Consider the following 24,216-nt stretch of genomic DNA (forward strand, 5'->3'; position numbering starts at 1 on the left):
AATCTTGAAGGTTTTGGGGTACTGATAAGGCCAGACAAGGATCTCTATATGAAAGTGTTTTTTCCTCCTCTTTGTGTGTGTTTCAGCAATGATTTCAGCAGCCACATGTGTTTGTTGCGATCAAAGCTGTGATATTATGCAAGCTCTTAAGTACCGTTGAGTGCTTGTGGGTTACATTGGCTGGTGGAGAGGAGATAAGGATTTTGCGTGGGCCTAATTAAAACGCTAGCGCACACACTGCAGGATTTTATTCCAAATTGAATTGACAGAATCCATTATAGAGCTGCTGCCATACATCCACTGCTAAGAATTTCCAAAATAAAAGTCTTTGAAATCAAAATTAAAACATCTCAACTTCAAGCAAGCACGTGGCGATGTAGCAGTTACATACTGAACATCACTTTTAACAGTTGTGTATGTGTGCACAAAGGTTTCTTTCTGATTTGCTTTGATAACTTTCCCAGCAAAGGGTACAGTCTGCATGCATGTGAGCGTGCGAGGGGTGTACCTGGTCCTCCTCCCCACCGCCCTCCTCATCGTAGTTGAGGACGTTCTCCCGGATGTCCTCCCAGCCGTCGTGATGCGCCGTGACGTGGTAAACGCCCTCTTTCAGCCCTTTGTAGGACCTCCAGCGAGTGTAGAGGAAAATGCCCAGTAGCAGCACTGCAGTTGAGACAAGACGGTGTTGAAGGCATTAGCATTACAAATTAAATGATTAAAATCCTTCAATCAAGATATGCCCTCAGAGACAGGCGCTCTTGATGGAGATGGCCTTGAGCATCATTTGAGAAAAGTGCGAGCCGAGACGTGATACGTGTTAGGAATCAAGTGACGCTTCAGAGTTTGATCTAACAAGTGTTCTGCTGCTGGTGTTTAACAAAATATATTTCAAGGACTGGCAAAAATCTCTGTGACAGTCAAAATCTTTCTCAAGATTGGCAAAAATGCCATGAGTGAGTTCGTGCATCCTTGGGAAACCTCGGGGGTGCAGAACAAAGTGAGATTAATGGGTTAGTGAGGTACTTCTTCTCACCTGGCTAGATCACTATAGTTACCTGCTTCAGAGCAGGCTGGATGTTTATCATGATAAAAGCCTGATCTGCTGCTGAAAACAGTGATGAATTTGGCTGTTTGGTTGTTGAACTGTGGCCTTTCCGAGTTCGGGCATTGCATTCTCCTTCTGAAAAATTAGGCATATTTCATGAAAATATTTTCACACGAAAAATGTCTTTAAACAGAAACAAAGGAGGTCACATGACCAACTGAGCTAGAAGGCAGGTCAGCCTCTAGGCTGAGAAACAAACACCTCATAGGTCTTCAGGTGGCGCCTTCATTACAGGCAACAAAACACTACTCTCCGTGTCAACAGGGACGAGACGTTCCAGGTAGAGCTGCAAAGATTAGAGAGCGGCTAAGCGTGATGGACAGACAAATCAAAGTCTGGGTCAAAAAGAACATTTATGAGACGTAGAACAAATAAAAGATGCTGGACACCATCTGCCAAAGAAGTTGATTTGCTCAGAGTGAAAGGGATCTTAACCAAGCGAGGCTGTTTGTTTATCTCTTCATCCATTGGATGGATAACAACGTGGCCTTACTGATTTCCTCATAAAGCTGTTGTAGTAACAGCTGGACTGTACAGTGAGTAAGAAAATACCGTCAGACTAAACCAACACAGGAGGAGCTTTGAGAAGCAGATTACCTTAACAAGGTCCAAGGTAAGCACGGCTGCGATTGCTGAAACTTTGCGATTCTTTGATGAAAAGGTTGAAGGACACAATTTTAATTTCCTCACCAATGTCTTGACCGTATTTTCTATTCGCTGAATGAAATAAAAGTGCAATAGCTGACCTTTTTCCCCCAATGAATGCCGTACTTTATTTCATGGGCACGTTAATTTCATTTTATTTTTTTCTTTAACCACATTTTACAAACTCCCTGATTCTGCACCTCTGAGAAACTGGATCATTACAATCATATCAGTTACAGCGCTGACTCGAAGCGTCGCCTCTATCATGTTAAATAGTTATTAAGTATGAAATTAAACATCATATCAGTGGCTGACACATCTGGCCACAATCAGATTTTCAATTAAAGACTAATAAACATGTGAACCTAATTAAAATGCTAATTTAAAATTATTCACAACCTTTACATCTGCTAGCATCACTGTAGTTAGAGGTAATTATAGCCATGTGACTGACAGGCTTTGTAGACACTGAACATGCTTCGGATTATAGGCGGCTCACTTAGTGCTGACAGTGTTTGACTGTAAACGGCATTAAGAGGGTACTGATACCGGCCTCGATAATGGGAGGGAGGAAAATTAGCCGCCTGATGTCTTATTGGAATTAATTACACTCCCATCATTGACACATTTAACCTTGAAGGGAACCTACTATGCTTTTCTGTCATGATGGGTGCTCGTGAGCTCAGCCTACATAAAAATAATCCACAGACTGTATATAAAAGACAGACGTAATCACACTCACTGGTTTTAGCTTTCTGGTCTCTGGTCATTAGTGTTTTGGAACCAGAATTGATCACATTTAAGGTGTTAACACTGTAACATTTAATGCTGTTACACTGGACATTTTAACATGGCATCCATCCATCCATCCATCTTCATCCGCTTTATCCGGGGCCGGGTCGCGGGGGCAGCAGCCTAAGCAAAGAGGCCCAGACCTCCCTCTCCCCAGCCACCTCCTCCAGCTTATCCGGGGGAACACCAAGGCGTTCCCAGGCCAGCCGAGAGATATAATCTCTCCAGCGTGTCCTGGGTCTGCCCCGGGGCCTCCTCCCGGTGGGACATGCCTGGAACACCTCACCCAGGAGGCGCCCAGGGGGCATCCTTGTCAGATGCCCGAACCACCTCAGCTGGCTCCTTTCGATGTGGAGCAGCAGCGGCTCTACTCTGAGCCCCTCCCGGATGGCCGAACTTCTCACCCTATCTCTAAGGGAGAGGCCAGCCACCCTTCGGAGGAAGCTCATTTCTGCCGCTTGTATCCGCGATCTCGTTCTTTCGGTCACTACCCACAGCTCGTGGCCATAGGTGAGGGTAGGGACGTAGATCGACCGGTAAATTGAGAGCTTCGCTTTTACACTCAGCTCCCTCTTCACCACGACGGACCTGTGCAGCGTCCGCATTACTGCAGCTGCAGCCCCAATCCGTCTGTCGATCTCCGGCTCCCTTCTCCCATCACTCGCGAACAAGACCCCGAGATACTTGAACTCCTCCACTTGGGGCAGGAACTCATCCCCGACCCGGAGTGGGCACTCCACCCTTTTCCGGCTGAGAACCATGGCCTCAGATTTGGAGGTGCTGATCCTCATTCCCGCTGCTTCACACTCGGCTGCGAACCGTTCCAGTGCGAGCTGGAGGCCCTCACCCGATGAAGCCAACAGAACCACATCATCTGCAAAAATCAGAGATGAGATTCTGAGGCCACCAAAGCGAAAGCCCTCCGCCACTTGGCTGCGCCTAGAAATCCTGTCCATAAAAATTATGAACAGAACCGGAGACAAAGGGCAGCCCTGGCGGAGCCCATCACCCACCGGGAACGAGTCCGACTTATTGCCGGCAATGCGAACCAAGCTCTTGCAACGGTTGTATAGGGATCGAATGGCCCGTAGGAATGGGCCAGACACCCCATACTCCCGCAACACCTCCCACAGGACACCCCGAGGGACACGGTCGAATGCCTTCTCCAAGTCCACAAAACACATGTAGACTGGTTGGGCAAACTCCCATGCACCCTCAAGTATCCTCGAGAGGATAAAGAGCTGGTCCAGTGTTCTGCGACCAGGACGATTAACATTTAACATGGCAGCTTATGGGAATTCACTTGCTTGAACAGCCCCTAGTGGCCAATAGAAGAACTGCAGGTGCTGTCAGTTGTTCGTGCCTGTGCTTGAGGTACTGCCTGTAAACCACTGATTGTCAAACTGTGGAGTGGGCCCCAGAGCCACCGCAGTCAGGGTCAGGCTTCCAGTTATCCAATTCAACCTGTCCCAGCTGGTATTGGTGGACCAGTCAGGGTACATCCTGGAATGGGCGCCTGTCTATCACAGGGCCAACACAGTCACATACAGCCTATTTCTAATCACAAATTAACTTAAACAACATTTTTTGGACTGTGTGAGGAGGCCAGAGAGAACCTGCACCGACACAGGAAGAACATCACAACCCCGCCCAGAAAGGTGGATTCCGACCCAGCACCTTGTTGTGAGGTGACGGTCCTGCTATCGTGCTGTAAAATTTGCACTTCTAAATAAATTCAACGTATGCCGCGTTTCACTGTAGACCCTTTTTTCATTGTTGATAATGGATGAAAACTGTGGGCTGTGACCTTTCTCTGGCTTCTGACGAGGAGCATGCCAGAACAAGTTTGAAACTAATGCTGTAAGCCAGAAACACAGGCTTCAAGCTGTCCTAAATATCCCGGGCATGCCTGCCAGATACCATAGCTATGAGAACATCAACCCCACCCACCTGCTGTTTGACCCTTTTGTTTATGAGGGGCAGCCAATTAGCTAGTGGGCTTAAAGGGAGGGGCGCTGAAAGGGCTCGTTTCACGCAGAGAGCGAACTGAGCAGCTTCACCTGGGCCCAGTCAAAGATAAATAAAGATTATTATGAACTGGGTGTCTCTCTCTCACACACACACACACACACACACACACACACACACACACACACACACACTTTCTGCTCAAACAGTCTCTGCGTCTTTCTCACTGTAGTGTTGCTGTGACCTTTTCAAATGTCTAACAAATCCCCCGTATGTTGTCTCATACCTATCACCTCTCGCCTTTGATAATACTACTCTAAGCCTCTCCATAATATTAACCTGCTTTACACCCACACAAACGCTTTAATTTTTTCCCTTTAATTCAGCTGCACTTCCCGCCACTCTCAAATCAAACAACCGAATCAAAACACGTTTCCTGCAAAAGAGGCAACTTGTAGAATCTGGAGTGCAGTGTTTAAATAATATTTAATAATTTACAAGCAGACGTCATTAACTGAGTGAATTACTCACAGAGACATATGCTATCTTCAAATCTGCTTCCCTTTTTTCAAAAGCAGCAGAAAGCTGTGTTTAATCACATTTGAGAACAGCAGCAATCACATACAACAACTGGCAGCATTATAAATACCCAAGCTGCTCAAATCCGATTAATCCGAGGTAAGACACGAGCGTGAAAAATCTGGAATCTTAAACAACTCAAACCCATCTGAACGTGCACGGTCTCTTCTTCTGCATCAACCCCTGCGTTTTAACTCTGAATGTCTTTCTCTTACATCATAACTAAAACCCAGCAGCCACTGCATCATGTAAGCACACCAACAGAAAGCACTCAAACGCTCTGTGAATTGATAACACCCCATTAAACAGCCCACCCTCTGACAACTCTGTAAGAGTAAATTCACTCAGCCAGAAACCAGCTGCACAGTACGAGAGGAAAAATCAATATTCATTTACTGTCATCTTGTCCCCCCTCACCACAACTCCAGCGCCTGGCAGATATATAAGACGAAATTGTTTCAAGAGATTTGCTGTTTAATTTTAAGATGGGCGTTATGGCTTTTAATGGCGAGTGAACAAGAACAAGGGGGAAAGGGGCTAAAAGAAAAAAGACTTTTGTTTCAGGAGAGCCCACGTGTGTCTGACTGCTGCAGTGGCTGCTTTCATGTTCGAGAGACAGTGAACTGGCAAAAACAAGGTCACAGGTTCAGTCCCCCTGCCCTGACTGCAATGAGCCTCATTTACTGTGAGGTGCCCTGAGCTTCCCCAAGACAGAAACAATAAATGAGTCGAAACAATGTGGAGAAGCAGCTGGTCCAGCAGCCCGGAGGTGCCCAGAGCCAATGAGATTACACGGCTGGAGGATTTAAGGCCATTGAGAGGAAAATGCACAATAGCAAGAGCCAGGACAAAATAATAGATAGTGTTTTTAAAGATTTACAATATAAGGGTGCCCTGTGGACTCTGACCACCTGTGGCACAGCAGCACGGTGGAGCTATGTTTCAATTCAATGCAATTTAATTCAATTCTGTTCTATTTATACAGCGTCAAATCAGAGCAACGGTCACTCCGAAGCCTTTATTTTGTAAGATAAAGACTCCACCATAATACATTGAAAAGAGCAAGCACTGGTGACGGTGGGAAGGAAAAACTCCGTTTTTAACAGGAAGAAACCTCTTACAGAACCAGGCTGAACATCTCCCCTTCAAGGTAGACTCCTGCTGCATATTTGCAATGTGTTTGGTGCTGCAGCTTTTTCAGATAGTTCCCTGGAAGTCCTGTTTTGAACACCTGTGCTTTGAGCCCAAAAGCTGAAATGTAACTTTGGGGTAACGGCAAAGTTGCAGGCAGCCAATTCTGAAAGCTGACCTTGTAGTGAGAGATGCTTTTGTTCTTGTGGACCTAAAACATTTACTTTTAATGCACTGAGGGGCCACACAGGGGTGGGCTGTGGAACCCTGATGGCAGGAAGTTTTTGGAAAGAGGAAAAAACATATTTTTGCACAGATGGACATCAGAATTGCAACGTAAAAAGAAAAAAGATGTCCTTTTATAGAATACCATCATGGAAGTAGACCTTTGAAGCCAAACACAAACATTTCCAGGTACAGACGTTTAAACAGGCACTCGTGGCTCAAGAGTTGGGAGTTCACCTTGTAATCGGAAGGTTGCCGGTTCGAGCCCTGGCTTGGACAGTCTCGGTCGTTGTTTCCTTGGGCGAGACACTTCACCCGTTGCCTACTGGTGGTGGTCAGAGGGCCCGGTGGCGCCAGTGTCCGGCAGCCTCGCCTCTGTCAGTGCGCCCCAGGGTGGCTGTGGCTACAATGTAGCTGCCATCACCAGTGTGAATGGGTGGATGACAGGTTGTGTAAAGCGCTTTGGGGTCCATAGGGACTAGTAAAGCGCTATACAAATACAGACCATTTACTCTCTCTGCTGTGCATTTTCCACTTTCCAAGGTTTCACTTCACCGTTTATCACACACACAAAAGCAGAGTCAGTATTGCAGTTAATAAAGATAAATACACCAACTGCAAGGCTGGCATTTTATATATTTTTTTATATAACCAACATTAGTTTGGTAGTAGAAGCAGAATGTAAACAAAGCAGAGCTCATAGATACTTTGACGACAACATCAATCAATATTAATGGGAGCATTTTATAAACGATTGGGACATATGATGGTATTATATCTGTGAAATGACATTTACTTTATACTATGACTAAACACAGCCCTTTATATCTTGAGATACCCTGGGTGTTACAATGTAACGACAGAGGATGCATTTGTGAAGCCCAGAACTACCTAATGCTTCATTATGTAGCCAGGAAATGTTCTGGAAACATTCCTCAAAGATTTTGCTCCACATTAACATGACAGCATCACAAATGTGGCCCAGACCTGTTGGCTGTACTTCCATGATGTGAATCTCCTGCTCCACCACATCCCAAAGGTTCTCCATTCAATTGAGATTTGGCGACTGCAGAGGTCATTTGATAAATGTTGCCTTCCTATTAGCTTAAAGCATTATCCTCTGACATCAACGAGACATTTCCACTCAGAGAACTGCTGCCCACTGGTTATTTTCTTTCTGATATACTCAGAATCTAGCACCAACAACCACACCAAGTTGCCTAAGTCATCTTTTTCCCCTCATTCTGATACTCAGTTTAACCTTGTTGCCTAGATGCTAAAATGCATTGTGTTGCTACCATGAAATGGGTGGATTATATATATATAAATATAGATACAAAATTAAATAGCTGGTGAATGAATGTTGACAGATTGAGCCTGAAAGACAAATTCATGTTGCACAAACCTGTGAAATACAAAAAGAAAACAACCTTGAGCACAGTCCTAAACTTTGTGCTGGGACCAGCTCCCATCGCCTGTGATGATCGTCTGTCAGATGATTTCTCTGCACACGTTAGAGGACCATGCTGAAATTGGCAGTGCATTGGACTGCAAGTGATCCAAGTGTAGTAAGAGAGCTAAACGGGGTCCAGCGTTACAGAAGGAGATGACCTTGAAAAAGAAATTTGCTTGTTATGGTTACTCACAGTGTACTGCCTCTTTTTCCAACCCCCACATTTTCAGAGGCTTTAAGGCTTTTAAACAGTGAGCGGTTAATGAACGACTAGAAATCCAGTTTCACTATGAGTTACACGTACATTTGTGCAGGCTAACCAACGCTTCATTAAGCATTTCTTTTTCCCACAGCACAAAAGAAAAGATGTGACAAAGCACACAAAGAAATGTGATCCTAAGCTGACGTGAGATTGCTGTGCTCCACCGCATGAATCAATATCCTTCGCATTATGGCACAGGCCTATACGAAGAGAAATACAACCTCTATAGACTGAAGCAAATAATCTGGAAATATAAGAGGTGTGTTACTGCTTAGTTTATGATGGTGGAGTTTATGCCTTTATGTTTCTCCTGCTCCCCTCTGCTGAGAAGCAAGTGTGTGTGTGTGTGTGTGTGTGTGTGTGTGTGTGTGTGTGTGTGTGTGTGTGTGTGTGTGTGTGTGTGTGAAGAGGTGGCTGGAGTGAGCTCCACGGGGAGGTGAGCAAGGAAGCTGGAGGTCAGGGTGTACAAGAAGAATCTGCTCTGTTCAAAGTCTTCTCCAGAGGGCAAACAAAGAAATGGAGAATTTGATCGGTATTTCTGACAGTGTGTGTGTGTGTGTGTGTGTGTGTGTGTGTGTGTGTGTGTGTGTGTGTGCTGGAGAAAGTAAAGAGCGAGCCTGAAAAGAAAGATTATGTGTTTATTTGTTTACACTGCCTCCAAGGTCCTGTGCTGTCTTTGACCATCACTCCTTTCTCACTCTCTCTGCTTAACTCTTACTCCTGCCTTCAACTCGCCCTCCCTCCGTCCAAACTCCTCTAACGGTTCTCTTCCTCCACTCAGCCGCTCCACCCCTTCTTTAAAGTTTGTGTCTATTGATTCCATTGGACTTTAACAACAAGCGCTACGTTAGGTCAAACCCTTCAGCTATTTCTGGCTCTTCAACAGACGCCCTGGGCTATTCGCGCACGCTCCTTAAAACCTCGCCTAAACCACTTCACTTCCAGCCCGTCGCTCGCTTCACGATGAGTGTTACAAGCGCTGCTAACAAGTAAATGTCGGGCATAGAGACCCTTAAAACTCGACTTTCTTTATAAGACTGCGTGCAGCGAGGTGGCATGCCGCTACTCTCTGTGATGAGCAGGGATATCCATCGTACCTTCAGCAGTTCAAATGGCACTGAATGAGCGAGTGTGTAATGGGATTTCCAGTCAGACAATCAATATCCGAGCTGCCCTGCAATGAGATCAGTGTCTATGAGAACGTCAACACAGGTCAATAATATAGTATGGATTTTACCTCATCAAACTATAATTCTGCTTACTGGAGCCATCTGTCTCTGTGGGCTTGATCTATCACTACTCTTCTTCTCGCTGCTTTTTTTGTTGTGCTATATTTTAAACAGGATTTTAAGGTCAGTACCAATATGCAGCAGACAACGTCTCTACACATTCACAGGTGCAATGAGTTCTTTTTGTTTTTTCCTCTGGTTCCTGGAGTTAAATGACTACATGTACCGGAAAATGATAGGGTTGAACATTAATAATGGATTCCTTGCAGGCGCTGAATTTCCAGGCACTGTTTGGGAAGCCAAACTGCCCCTCAGTTGTAGTAATACAAATCTTCCCACACTGACTATATTCATGCATAAAAAACTAAGTAAATTGGCCCCCAAAGTTATTCTTATTACTTATTGAATGTAATTCATTTAGCTCACAGGGCAGTAAAGCCCTGCGTGGAAAGTTAATAAAACACTTAATCCAAGGCCAGTATCTGTCCAATGTCTTAGCTTAGTTTTCTGTATTGTTCGCTTTCTCAAGGTAACTGTGCTCAGCGAGTCTTTGTATCTTTTGCACTCTCCACTGCTCTTGTTATTGATCAAAATGTGTCCTTTCTTTAATCCTCCACCTCCTGTTGTAAAAAAAAATTGTGCCAGTGGTGTCATAGAGGTGCAGTCGTATCTCAGCTGCGCTCTGATAAAGATGCGGCTATGAATAGACCCTCACACTGGGACATTTTGGAGCACGGGGTACAAACAGACAGAGAAGCTACAGCGAACGTTTGCTGTGGAGAGGTAAGAATTAAAAATAGATTTTTTTTCTTGCTTCATTCAGTACTTTTAATTCTGTGCGCATTCTGGCGAGTTTTCCAACACATCAGCATGCACCTTGGATCGCTGAACTCTGTTCTTGTTGGGTTGAAGTGTTCACTTTCATCGAGTGTGGAATTTCAGATCATCCGAAGCGGCCTGGGGGGGCGTTCAGATCCACGTACCGTTAAAATATAAATGCAATCAGCGTTTTGTCCACAAACAGTCGGCGCAGACATTAACTGTGAGAATGCACTGCAGATAAACAGGCTGCTAATGATGCGCACTGATAGACAGACACACCTCGTTCTCTACTTATTGCATTCAGAAGAGTTTCGGAAAACTTCACTGGAATACAAGGTCTAGATTTTCAGCAGATATAATTATGGTTAGGTGTCTGCCCAGCAGGGTGACGACAATACCCCATCACCCTTTTATGGCTGAGAGGTAAGAACAATCAAACTAATCCAAATTTGAAAAGATCGTAATCCGGTCTTTAAGTGATGACGTGATGAATCCTGCTTCCGGGCCCAAACTACTCTGCGTTTAATAAGGATGTTGTGTTTTTAACATGTTTTATTGCTTTGCATCTTGTTCTATTTAATCTACAAGCTCCTAAAAACAGTCAGTGATCACTGTCGGCCTCTCTCAGTTTTTATTACCACTGTTTATTTTAAAGCTCAGTTTTTAAAACTAACCTCGTATTGTGGATGGATTATCTCAGTTGTTCTCCTGACTGAAGTTTGGTCCGTTTACAGCATCCTGCTATGCGATTGCATTTGTCCCTAACCATCGGGAACCTTCACGTTAACTTTTATCGAGTGGAAAAAAGTTAGCGTTCATCCTCCAGCTTCACTGTGTTTATGCTATGCTAACATAGCTGTGTTGCTAGCGATCATGTAGCACATCATTATATACCAGCTAGCCCAACTTCAGTAACCCTACAAACGTCACTGCTGTTTAGTTTTCTGTCTTCATTTATGTTGGAAGTGATAGCAGAGCTGTACGTTTGAATTGTTTCAGAAATCTCTCAGTCAGATCATGCTATATTATATTTAGGTGGAAACTAGTGAGCTAACTTCCTGCTAACTTCTAACTCTGTTACATTTAATAAATTGTGTTTTCGTGGATGCCTGGATGTTAAACTTAATTCTTACACCTGGTAATGCAGCAACGCTGATCATTTTGTTACAGATGAAAAAATTTTGACAGTTTTTCAACTCTGTGGCAAAGATTGGGCCCAGACACGGCTAATGACGTCTGACTTAAAGACCAGGTGAAAATTAACAACAGTAAATATTTGAAGTTAAAAGACTGAGACCAACAATAGTCCAGTAAAATCTGTCCATTCCTAAACCTTTCGCTCTCTCTCTCTGATGGGTTTACTTTGGTTTTCGAGCCTAAACATGTTATCCTTCACTTGCATCCAGTGTTGCCAACTTTGTCGCCAAATTTTATCGAATTTTCAGACCCCTTAGCAACTTTTTTTTTTCTAAAAAGCGTCTAGCGACAAATCTGGCGCCTTTTTCTGGTATTATTGGAGACTTATTTATGACGACTTTTTGACGTGAAAGCGCGTATCGCTCTTACTCTCAACAAGCAGCGGTGCTGCCGTGGGCACCTCGCCCGTGCCAAAGCGCTCACAGGCGGAGGATAGTCCTCCCCCAGCTGCTATCAGGGCAGAAGATGTTCACCTATGCGTCCAAACTGCAAATGAATCGCGCATGAGCGAAGCCGCTGCTCCCACACTGACTGTAACGCAGTCAGTACTTCTTTTACTGTTATGTTGTTTTGTGGATCACAAGGTTTAAAACTACTTATAAACACACACACACACACACACACACACACACACACACACAAAGTAACTCCACCACAGTGCCTATATCGGGTCACTTTTGCCGGTCCAAGCCCGGATAGAGGATCAGGGTTGGAATTGTGACATTAAAAAAAACAATAATTGCTAAAAGAAATTTAATTTGTAGTTCTAAATAAATTCTAAATGCATTTAGGACGTTTTTTACTCCCTTTATGTCTCTTCCACGATGTTATTTTTTTCGTCTACAATGTTGGTTACAATTACATTAGCATGACCAATTATGCAAATTAGGCAATGACATCATTTAGCGACTTCTAGCGACTTTTAGGACAGCCAATAGCGATTTTCCTTACTGAGGAGTTGGCAACACTGCTTGCATCAACATCTCACTGCACCTCATTCTGAAATTTCCTGTGAACAGCTACAAAATACAACGTTTGGATTAACTTGTCATGGAATAACAAGGCAACAGAGCTCAATTGGTCATGAAACTGCTGTCAGTCAATTGTCCAATTACTTTAGAGTCTCTGAAAAACAGGGGACTGTGTATGTCTATAATTCCTCAACAGTTAATGCAATACTTTTGTTAAACCCCTTGAATTGAAGCTGAAAGCCTGTACTTCAGTCACATCTTGACTGTTTGATTTAAAACTCAATGCTGTGACATGCAAAGGCACAATTACAGAAACTGCATCATCATTTGCATTTTTGGACCCGAATTTAAATACAGGGTCAGTAAAGTAACATAAAACAAAGCCAGTGAGGATACGCGATACTGCCTCACATAGATGGTTTCTTTTATGCAGTGCTGGGTTGACCCACTTATCTTGGGCAGTGAGTTTTCCTTCAAAACAAAAAACTATAAACAAACAAAGAAAAAGACAAAGAACGCAAACATAAAAAGCCACAAAACAAACATACAAATACCGATCAGCAGTTTATTCTCTGTAGTGCTTTTAATAAATCATCCATCACTTTTGAGTTTTGCAGGAAAGATAAACATAAATAAAAATAAAATGTTATTTTTCAGAAGGACTGAGGGGACTCCGGCTGAGCCTGCTGGTTGAGGCGATGCAGGTTTTAATGGCCCATGTGAGGAGCTGGTTGAGTCCCAGTGAGAAGCAGGTTTAATGGCACTCGTGAGGGACAAAAAGCAGCTCAGGAACATTGTGCTGGCTTTGACTCTAAATGAATTTTAAATTACTTTGCGCACTTTTTTGCCTTGAGGAAATTTCATCATCAAAAAATAAAATAAAAAAATCAGCAGGCAAATTTCCCCTGTGATGGACCGAGTTCAGTGTCGGTCCCCAAAGTATTTGAACAATCATCCAGCTCTACAGGTGACAGCTGCCACTGCTGCCTTAAACAGCACGCTTTAATCTGAAAACTGTTAGCAATGTCGCTACAAAGGTGCACCTATATATCGTCTCCCTCCTGCTTGTGCTGTGTTCTCTCCTCCTTCACTTTCTGCAGGTATATGGAGAACTGCATGTCCTGTACTTATGATGCAACCTGTCGAGCATTTATTGTTGTATTGTTTCTTGTCTCTCTAAGATCTTCTTTTCTGTCTGGTCTTTCTAAGCAGTCACGGCAGATGGCTGCCCTCCCAGAGTCTGCTTCTACCGGAGACGTCCTACTGTTAAAAGGTTCCTTCTGCTCATAGAGAATAGTTATGTCATAGAGGTTTCCATCTAAAATACTGAAAGGTATTTACCTTACTGTGAAAAGTGCCTTGGGATGACAATCATGGTGATTTAGTAATATATACATGTAATTGAAAGTTAATGATTTTGTGTTTTGGGCCAAGGTGCACTTTCAAGTCTTTCTCTTTGAACCTAAATGCCTTCAAGTCGAATTGAAATCATGTTAAGTAATTTTCCACCCTGAAACACTGTCACCATCATTGTATCTTTAATGGCTTTTTATAATATAAAAGCTCCTTTTCATCTCAGATGGCTGGAGGGACGTGTCTGCGTTTGATCCACAGATGCTGGCAGGCTGAGCCCCGGCAGGCAAACAAGAGCAGGTAAACAAACTAGCACTAAAGTCTACATGGAAATGTGCTGTTAACCGTGATATTGAAAAATGAGGGTTACACATGCATCTAACCAGCCAAAGATTAGAGTTGCAGGTAAATCACAATAATCAATTTTTATTGATTATTATTGTTATTTTTTTATTTATTGATCTCTGCAGGGAATCTCATCCTCTGTTTCCAGCTTCCAGGGACCGGCTCCAGGTGTAAGGCAGGAACAAGGACTGAATGATGGGAGAACTAGCCTGGCATGTTCTTTACAGCGGGGGAAACAAAGACCTAAGACTGAAACCATGAACCCTCCACAGCGTCCAGGGTTCATTGCCCACTCTCCATATCTGAATTCCATGAGCCTCATAGACTGCCCTTCCAGTACACATTGTATATATGACCCCACTGCACTACAAGCTTGTTTGTTCTAATTTACATGCCCCAACCTCGCTCCCTCTTTCAAATCATTCACCTCCCATTAGTACACGGTGTTCTGTCTGGTTCTGGAGCTGCACCAGTCCCCTCTGACTCCTTCCTCAAACCACAGCTTACACCATCTGCCATTGTGTGCTAGAAATGCTGTCAATTTCTTGGTCCTGTCCCAGATACATCTGGCTAATAAGCATTCTGTAGTGACGCATGCTGGTTTGATTGAAGTTTGCTCAAAGTGAAAAGAAACCAAACCATCAACTGATTTTGGAACAGAGAAATTAAAGTATATGTGTGAAAATGCATTTAAATGCCATTTAAGGCATTTTTATCTGACATCAGCTGATGACCTAAACAGCTTGTTTTTGTTCGATGGCTTTCTCCAAAAGTTGTAGACCTAAAATGTTACTGCAAGCATAAATGAAGTTGATTGTTTCTCCTCTGGGAGACTTAAAATTTGGGACTCTCCACCAATAGTACTTCTTGGATGAAATGTCTTCAAGAAACCTAAAGAAGTCCAGATGCTTTTCTTTCCAAGCTCCTTAGACTACGCCCAAATGCGTGCACATGGAATTTGCTGCAAAGATCCCTAAAACACAGTCAAGACAACAAATATAAACTAATATGGATGAAACCCCCCCCCAAAACAGTTATCTTGTGACTGTGATGATTTATCTGTGAGGGCACATTTGGTGTTATGGTCTCTAAATAAAACGCCTCATCTAAATATAGTAAATCAAGCTGTAGATTATTGTGATATTTTTGCGAGTGTGTGTTTGTTTGTGGCTTTGAGTTTCAATATGTATTTACATGAAGCTGAATAATACTCAGTGTTCCTGCGTGAGGAGGTGGTAAGACAAAGGGTCATCAACACGCACCTTCAGCACAGACTGCAAGCTCTGCCAATGCATACATGAAACAGTGCAGCGAAGAACGTCTCTGTCACACTAATTAGCCTTAATTTACATCATTTAGATGGATCGGAAAATCCATCTCTACATGATTTAAGTAGGTGCTCGTGCTATTTCAGTGGGATATTCTATGGCATATAAAGACATATCTGGTGGTGCGTTCAATAAAAAGCAGTCCATGCTGTGTTTAGGGAAGATTAAGAGAGTCTGCATCTGTGCTGTCAGACCACTGCTGTGTGGGGCACTTAGACGATAGATTGGTTTATTATTTAAGACAAAATAACTATTTGGCTTTTGAGCATTGAGCAGTATTGTCTGATTATTTATCTATTTTTTTGTAAGCATACATTTGGTCTTGATGTTGCTATTTTATCCACACACGATGAAACTAGTGCACTGGAGCAGGAGCAACCTCCCAGCGTAAAACCATCTGCCCCCTTATACTGCTGCAAATGTCCTAGAACCAATCTGCTGTGGCCCAGTAAAGAGTTCAGTTTGAGTTTTGACATGGATTGAAGAATGTATTTTTGTGGCATGCTGTGAACATGGATTGGCTCTGTGTGTGAAAACAAAATAAATATTTATGAAACCGGTTCTCCAACCTTTTCTGGCTTTCCCCACCTCAGAATCTGAAGCTTTAGTCAATAATCAACACTGAATGTTGCTTAAATAAACATGAGTGTGACTGCACCACTAAATTCTGGCTTATTCATTTTCCCTAAACATCAAAAAACTCCACGACCCAGCACTGGGGCCCACACCACAGTCTGAAAACCGCTCATCTATGACAATAACACCACCTGACAATGATGAACAGATTCACCATAATACAAAAATATCACATTCAATGCTAAAAAATAGCCACTGGAGTTTAAAGAGGAACTCTTGACCTTTGGGACATACTTTGTGTACTTTCAGACTATGTTCATTTTATAATAAACACTTATTTTTAGCATGTGCATGGTATCACTTCTAAGCCTAAAACATACTGAAAATATTCAGAGAGTATTAAAAATAGGTATTCTAATAAAAAGTAATACAATTTGTACATTTACCATGCAGCAGCATGGTAATGGAAGTATTAACCCTACCATAGAACCAAGTCCACCAGAGCTTATATTATATTTTTACATGCCGTAGTGCCATTTTTGGGAGCATTTCAAGTAGATATACATCAATACAACCATTATAGCCCAAATTTTTATAATATGTCTGCATTAAGTGCATAGTAATTACATAAATTGCAAAAAAGTGCAATAAACTACAAACAAATTGAAAATCGTTTTTGTTTTTTTTACATATATTTCTAGTTAGAGAAATTTAAAGAGGCTTATCCCTCAAAACTGTAAATACAAAAAAGTTGCACAAAATAGTTTCCCACCACAGGAAATTTATTTTGAGCGTCTTCATAGTTTTATTTTTGAAATACACCAATTTTTATACACTGCAGGAAAAACGAAAATAAATATTATAATGCAAATTTGCAAAATAACAGCATATGCATCAAAATAAACTATTTCCAGCAGTGCAATATGAGTCCTAAGCATCCCAGAAACGACACAGAAAGTCATAAAGTCAAAGATAACTTTTAAAAACACCAGTATAGGCTCATGAGGCCCTGATGGTAAAAAACTACATTTCCGCGAAAACGACGTCACTTCCGGTTTTGGGCAGGTAATGGCGGACATGCGAAAGTTCGCTCTGACGTCTATTCCAACGTAGGAAGTGTTACAAACAGCTGATCGGATTGGCAAAGCGTGTTTCTGGAATATTATGTTTTTGTTGCTGCAAGTGCTTTTTATGCAGTTTTTGCAAAGCTATATGTGGAAGGAAACTGTGACTTAGGACAAGCTGATGGCATAAGATGTAAGTACAACTCCTCCAGTTTCATATGCAAAAAAAAATTATTGCGCTAGCTTACGTGGTTGCAGTGCTACCGGGATTTTAAAATAGTTACGCAAAACGGAGCGTGCCCGCTCCGACTGGCTTTAAAGGGTTAATTAGTTCATATAAGACAGTGTAGCAAATTTAATACACAATAAAACCCCAAACTCTGATTCGAGTAAAGGACTTCATGTCCAGGTGGATTTTTATGGCTAGCAATGCATCTGTATAATAGTAACTCATTTCATTTGACAAGGATAAAACCAGAGTCCTCCTGAGGCAAATTGAATAGATTGCACTTAGTTGTCAAAGGCCCACATCTGTGTATCTAACACCCCACAATTCACAGTGGATGTCAAAACAAGCGCCAAGCCATAAATTCATGGAAACTCATCTGTGATTTTTTTAAAAAGGGGAAAGAAGTAGATCTGAGGAGTGCTGGAGTGTTTCAGAGAAAAGGGAATTTGGAACCACCAGGACTTTTCCGAGAGTTGGTTGTTCAGCCAAAAGTAACTGACTCAGTAGCAGTCCTTCAATCAGACACTTAGAGTAGAGTGGCTAGATGGAAGCCACTCCTGAGTAAAAGACACACGACAGCTCGCCTAAAGTTTGCCAGACTGCATTTAAAGGACTCTGAAAGCATAAGAAAAAAAAAGTCTGATGAAACAAAAGGTCTGGTCTGATGAGAAAAAAATTGAACGCTTCGGGCAGAACTCCAGGTACTCAACATTCGCGTTCCAGCCAGCCACAGCAAAACACCATTATTAAGCCTCCAGACGACACTACAGTGGTTGGACTGAGTCTCCCTACAGGGTGGAGGTCTGTAAACTAACAGCATGGTGCTGCTACTACAGCCTGGTACTCAACCCCTCAGAACATCAGAGGGCAAGATCAGGAACCCATTCCATTATTCATCGACAGATACAGAGCGGATCGAGCACCCAGCTTTAAGTTCGCAGGAAGCCAGAGTATCACCTCAGGTGAAAAAGGCAGAGGAGGGTCTAATTCCCAAGAATGCTCAGCAGCTCCTCTGCTGTATCATAGAAAAATAAAAACACATTAAAGCATTTCTGTAGAGCTCTAATGGCAGCTAACAGATTCTTCCAATCTAATATAAAGAACTTGAAAGGATCTGCCAAGAAAAAAATGGCAAAAGCAGCCTAATTTAAGAGAGTTTCAAATGACCTGAAGCTGCATGTGCTTCCCTGGGATTTCTACAAACCTCTGAGAGAAGGGTGTAAACAATAAACGATAAACTTCAGTTTTTAAGATTTGTTTTAAAAACAATACTCAGTTATGGAGTCTTAGCCCCGAACCGAGCACGTGTCTCAGACCTGCTGCTATCATCCACAGACGTCTGTATTGTTCATTAGTATATTTGTCATAGTAGCTGCTGTATTGCTGATTGGCTAATAGAATTAAATGTATGTTGGTATCACTACAACTACGACTGTGTAAACACAGTCGCCCCCTGCTGGCCAGCGGAAAGAATGCAGATTTAAGGCACTGGTTTTTTCAGAGCTGGAAGCAATGTCCAAATAAAAATACAAATTTACAGCAAAAATAAAGACGTTTAAAGGCAATTTTAAAAATAATAGAAAACGGGGTTTGATTAATTGTACTAACAGAGAAGACAGAAATTCAGTTAAATTCAATTTTATTTATATAGCGCCAAATCACAACAACAGTCGCCTCAAGGTGCTTTATACTGTAAGATAGACCCTACAATAACACATACAGAGAAAAACCAACAATCATATGACCCCCCATGAGCAAGCACTTTGGCAACAGTGGGAAGGAAAAACTCCCTTTTAACAGGAAGAAACCTCCGGCAGAACCAGGCTCTGAGTGTGACATTCTAGTCTTTAACTATTCTGTTACTTAGAGCTAATTATCATGTATATGCATCAGTGCGTTGCACCTGATTGCTAGTATTGGTTGATAAGTCCCTTCTGGTTCCACAAACAAAAACATGGTGGCAGCATGTCTGTGTAGATTCGCAATCATCCAAGTCACAGTAGTCCTGAAAACCTAAAAAGAAGGTAACTGAATTTCTTTAGATTAACATGGTGGAAAAAATGTAACGCTGAATCTTCCCAAGGTTTAAAGATAATAGCCATCATCGCTTTACAAACCATGCTGTCTATGTCCATCTTTTACATAGAGCCTACGTTATTGATGTTCTGACATGACTGTTTAAAAAAGATAAGTTTGCATTTGACTGCTTTTCTGTAGTCAAATGCAAACTTATCTATCTTTCGAATATTTATTGTTGTACAATCTACTGTACAATATAAAGCACCTTGAGGCGACTGTTGTTGTGATTTGGCGCTATATAAATAAAATTGAATTGAATTGAATGAATGAAACAGTAAAAGTAGCATTACTGTCGTTTACCCTGAGCAGCTCTTTGTTGCTATAAAAAGTCCTTTATGTTTTTTTTCCAAAGGAAAAAACTTGGAATGAGTTAAAGAGAAAAAGTGTTCAGAAAAACAAGCAAGTATTGGATGTCAGTGTCAAGCCAGCAATAATAAGCCAAGTTAATAATGCAATAACAACATAATCCTGAGAGAAAAACAGCTGCTGAAACACAACATGAGGGCATAGAGGTGCGTGCAAAGAAAGGATGATATCTACGCAAAGCTCCACGCACGTAAAAGCCCGAAGAAGCAAAAAGAATAAATTAATTTGCATTGCGCTGTGCAGAATCAGTATTCCAGCTACATGATACATTCAGAGGACTATGCCATTAATCATTAAAATACTCAAGAGATTGCCAGTTGGACTTTGACTCGGTTTGGAGCCGTGCTGACATTTCTGAACTAGAAACTTTGCTCTGAACTCAGAACCCCCGAGGAGCACCCCGGGGACTGACTGTGTCAGTGCTGCTGGTCTCTCAGTCCAATCAGTGGAGGAGAAACATGACTCCTCAAAGACTGCTCCATGGATGTTCAAGCTAAAAATATCATTTCAATGTTTTAATGACATCAGGAATCGTCCTAACATCTAGCCCTTGTGACCACATTAGGTTTTGCATTGTTCATGCAATGAGGTCATGCATTATTTCATCTTCATGAGGTTTTGCATGAATGTATCATTTCTTTCATGATGAAATCAGGCACAAAATCATGCATTTCCTTACATATAAATGATGCTAAAAATTCAAGTGGATTTACATCCATTATTTTTTTTTCCACAGGTCATGATGAGTCACTGGTCTATTTTTCTACAGAGAGATGAACGAAGAAAAACCCAGCTGAAGTTTTAATAATGAAGCTGGTTTCCAGCTGGTAATCCAGCTGTTTATATCAAAATGACCTGATCTGTTTTTACTGTGATATAAAACAAATGATATTTACTTGAAATTTTAAGTTAATAAGTATTAGCAGATTTTTTTTTGTAAAATACTGACTTTCTGTACTCACATTTCCTTCATCATATGAATAGGTAACAATAACTTAAATAACTACTTGTAGAAGAGCATCTCTGAACGCACAGTACGCTGAACCGGATGGGTCAGAGAAGCAGGAGACCACACTGGATCCTGTCAGCTAACATGGGCTCACCAGAAACTAGACAACAGAAAATTAGCCTGGCCTGGTCTCAGCAGTCTTGATTTCTGCTGTGATATCAGGATAGTAGCAAATTTGGGATGTGGTAGAACAGGAGATTCACATCATGGATGTGCAGCTAACATGCTATCAAATCAATATGGACCAAAATCTCTTTTTCTCCAGCACCTTGTTGAAATTATGCCATGAAAATTCAGGCAAAATCCAACCAAATACCAGCAGCTGCTGGCGAGTGTATGCTGTTAAGATAAGGGTTCATTAGAAATTCTAAAGCACGGTTGTTAGCACTGTTGCTGCACAGCAAGAAGGTCCCGAGTTCAATTCCACCATCAGGGGTCTTTCTGTGTGGAGTTTGCATGTTCTCCCCATGTTTGCGTGGGTTCTCCCCAGGTACTCCAGCTTCCTCCCACAGGCCAACGACATGCAGTTAGTGGGAATAGGTTAATTGATCAATCCAAATTGCCCATAGGTGTGAATGCGGGAGTGAATGTGAGTGTGAATAGTTGTTTGTCTCTGTGTGTACCCTGTCTCTCGCCCTATGACAGCTGGGATGGGCTCCAGCGCCTCCCGCGACCCTGAAAAAGGATAAGCAGAAGCGAATGGATGGATGGAGAAATTCTAAAGTGGCTGTGACTAATATAATCTGCTATTACACATCTCTAACCCTACACTGACCTCAAGGCTTTATAACAGGACTTTACTAATGGGTTTGTTTTAGCCTAAACCATTTTTCCAAACTTTTGCAGGTTAAACCAGTCAAACAGGAAATAAAAGGAAGCCTTTAAAATGTTCCCAGTCAATCCTCCAATAGCAGCCTCTCAGTCAAGTGTGTTTCTGACACCACCGCCTCTTGAAAATTGATAGCAATCTAGCAAACAGCTGTTGAAATGTCTCATTCGAACTACAAATGTCAACTTGGTACAAATGGAAAGTAAAGTCAAGGATCACCCCACTTATTAAAGATTCATCCTCCAAGTATCACACACGTTAAAATGACTTATGTGCTGGAGGTGCTAGAATACACACACACACACACACCCCACCAACTATGAAGCCTTCATGTTGTAGGAACCTCAGTACCAGCAGACAAGGGAAAGCTCATAGCTGACCATATCAAACCACACAACAGATCAGGATCAAAGGGAATGAGCGAATATGAACGTTTTTGGGAGTAGAATTTGTCTTTAATCTTCACCAATCACAACATTCTCAGAGAACTGCTTTTGAGAGTTGCTGCCCTTCTTTTGTTCTTGCTATTCAAACATTTGGAGTGTGCACAAGAAATATTTGATGAAGGCTTAAAAAAAAAAAGAAAAAAAGAAGTCTCTCTCGTCGCTACTTAAATTTCAGAGTGAGGAATGCTTGACCAATCGAGCGCAGGATGCTCTACCGACTGAAATTACTACCAAAGCCCCCGGAGCATTGATCTCAATTTCTGCAGGTTTGGGTAAACAGCACCTTATACGCCTACAAATCAAGTAATTAACACTTAAAACAGCGCTGAGCCTCAACAGGATCAAGGTTGGATGTCGCATTTAATATAAGCCCGGAGCCAAATTTGAAGGAAGATGTTGGAATGGAGGAGAAAAGAAAAGGAGAAATGATCATTTGAGTGTCTGGCTGGTCTCCGGGTGTGAAAGAGGTGCCCTGTGAATCACCAATGAGACAATCAGACATGGCCAGCAGCAGTGTGACACCAACACCATCTTCCTCACCACACATCTCCCACTTTTTCTTTCTCTCGCCGTGCTGCGCGCAGCCTCGGCTGTGCTATCTATTCAGCTCCCTCTTGTTTTCTTTTGGTATTGTGTGTCGTCCTGTTTTATTTTGCACTCCTCTGATCTGCTTTCTCTTCTTGGGCTGTGCTCGTCTCATACTGCTCTTTACTGTTCTGTTGTATTGTCCTCAATTAAACAACGGGAACATGTCATTGTACTGACAGCTCTCTGAGTACGACTGAGCCCGAGGCGCTTTCTCAGCAGAGGATCCTTCAGGGACTGGAATACAAAGCTAAAAGGTACAGGTGGATGAATATTCAACAAGCAAAAACATAAAGGAAAGAAAGAAAAATGTGGATTTTAACAACAGAAAATCAAACACCAGAATGTTTCAGTTGATCCGCTCACAGGCGAGACAAAGGGCTGCTATACAGCTTTACCTTTGAAATTTACTGCCTAAAGTCCAACCCAAAGACTCCATCCCACAGCCCCCCTCCCTCACCACCATCCTGTCACATTCAACACTTCAGGTGAGGAACGAGCTGCCAAAGATCGAGGTGCGAAAGGCTTCAGGTCCTGATGGCATCAGCCTCCGGAGGTGCTGCACAGACCAACTGTGTGGCATCATGGGATACATGTTCCCTGAAGCCTGAAGCTACTTTCCCCAGCCTGAAGCTGGGGAAAGTAGCACAGCTGTGGAAGACCTCCGGTGTGGTACCAGTGCAATAGACTACACATCCAAAGGACCTCATCAGCTACAGGCCGGTAGCACTGATCGTGCATCTCAAAGACCCTTGAGAGGCAGTTCCTAAAATATCGCACCCTGTTTAGCTCTTCATTGGATCAGTTGCAGTTTGCCTACCAGCCTGGCATCAGGGTGGATGATGCCATCATCTACCTCCTGCACCAAGCTCTGACCCACCCGGAGAAGCCTGGAAGATTTCTCCAGTGCTTTTAACACCATCCGACCTCTGAGGGACAAGCTGGAGCTGTCAGGAGTGGACCACCACCTGTCCTAGTGGATACTGGACTACCTCACTGGTCGCCCACAGTAGATGAGGACACCCTCTACACCTCAGACTTCTCCATCAACTACCCAGGCTGCCATCTACAAAGGTTCTCTGATGACTCTCCCATCGCTAGCCTCATTAGGGTGAAGATATATCAGAGTACAGACAGTGGATTCAGGACTTTGTGGACTGGTGCCAGTGGAACCATCTCCTGATCAGACTCTGAGGAGACTGAGATCTTTTGGAGTGGCAGCCATCTCTAATGGTGTTGTCTGTTGGAACAGCAGCTAATCTATTGCTGAAAGGAAGCTGAAGCGGTTGGATAAGCTGATCAGGAAGGCCAGCTCTGTTTTAAGGTGGTAGGAGACAGAAGAACTCTGCATCACTCTTGGACAATGACTTTATGCCATGCATGAAGAACAAAGGAGCGATATCGGAGGTCACCACATGATCCAGTAGCTTGTAAGACCACCTTTAACACCAATAACTTCAAGTAACAGTACGGGAGTTTTTCCCCTGGTAACCCTTCCAACCAAGCCCTGCTTACTCAGTCCAACAGCTTTAACATTTAACATGCTAACTGTGGACTGTAGAGTCTGGGATGCAGCTCTTGGGCTTTTTGCAGTTTCTCTGAGTGTTGCCCAGTCTGACCTTGGGGAG

At 42.7% G+C, this 24,216-nt stretch overlaps 1 protein-coding gene and 1 long non-coding RNA gene across 3 annotated transcripts in view; one reads left to right on the top strand and one right to left on the bottom strand.

Moving 5' to 3' along the window:
- Positions 1-24,216, bottom strand: part of LOC101467318 (neural-cadherin) — a 344,359-nt gene that overhangs the window by 2,026 nt on the left and 318,117 nt on the right. Inside the window, exon 36 of the mRNA XM_076888121.1 lies at positions 509-663. Within this exon, the coding sequence (XP_076744236.1) occupies positions 509-663 (155 nt within the window). The remainder of the gene's footprint in view (positions 1-508; positions 664-24,216) is intronic.
- Positions 9,702-15,965, top strand: LOC105941022 (uncharacterized). 2 transcript variants are annotated; one of them, XR_001167667.3, is made up of 4 exons: positions 9,702-10,172; positions 13,589-13,712; positions 13,959-14,032; positions 14,203-15,965. It is a non-coding gene; the product is annotated as an uncharacterized LOC105941022 (long non-coding RNA). The 2 variants fall into 2 exon arrangements; XR_001167668.3 differs by having other exon boundaries at positions 13,592-13,712.

Source organism: Maylandia zebra, linkage group LG1 (assembly GCF_041146795.1).
Source record: "Maylandia zebra isolate NMK-2024a linkage group LG1, Mzebra_GT3a, whole genome shotgun sequence".
Taxonomy (NCBI): Eukaryota; Metazoa; Chordata; class Actinopteri; order Cichliformes; family Cichlidae; genus Maylandia; species Maylandia zebra.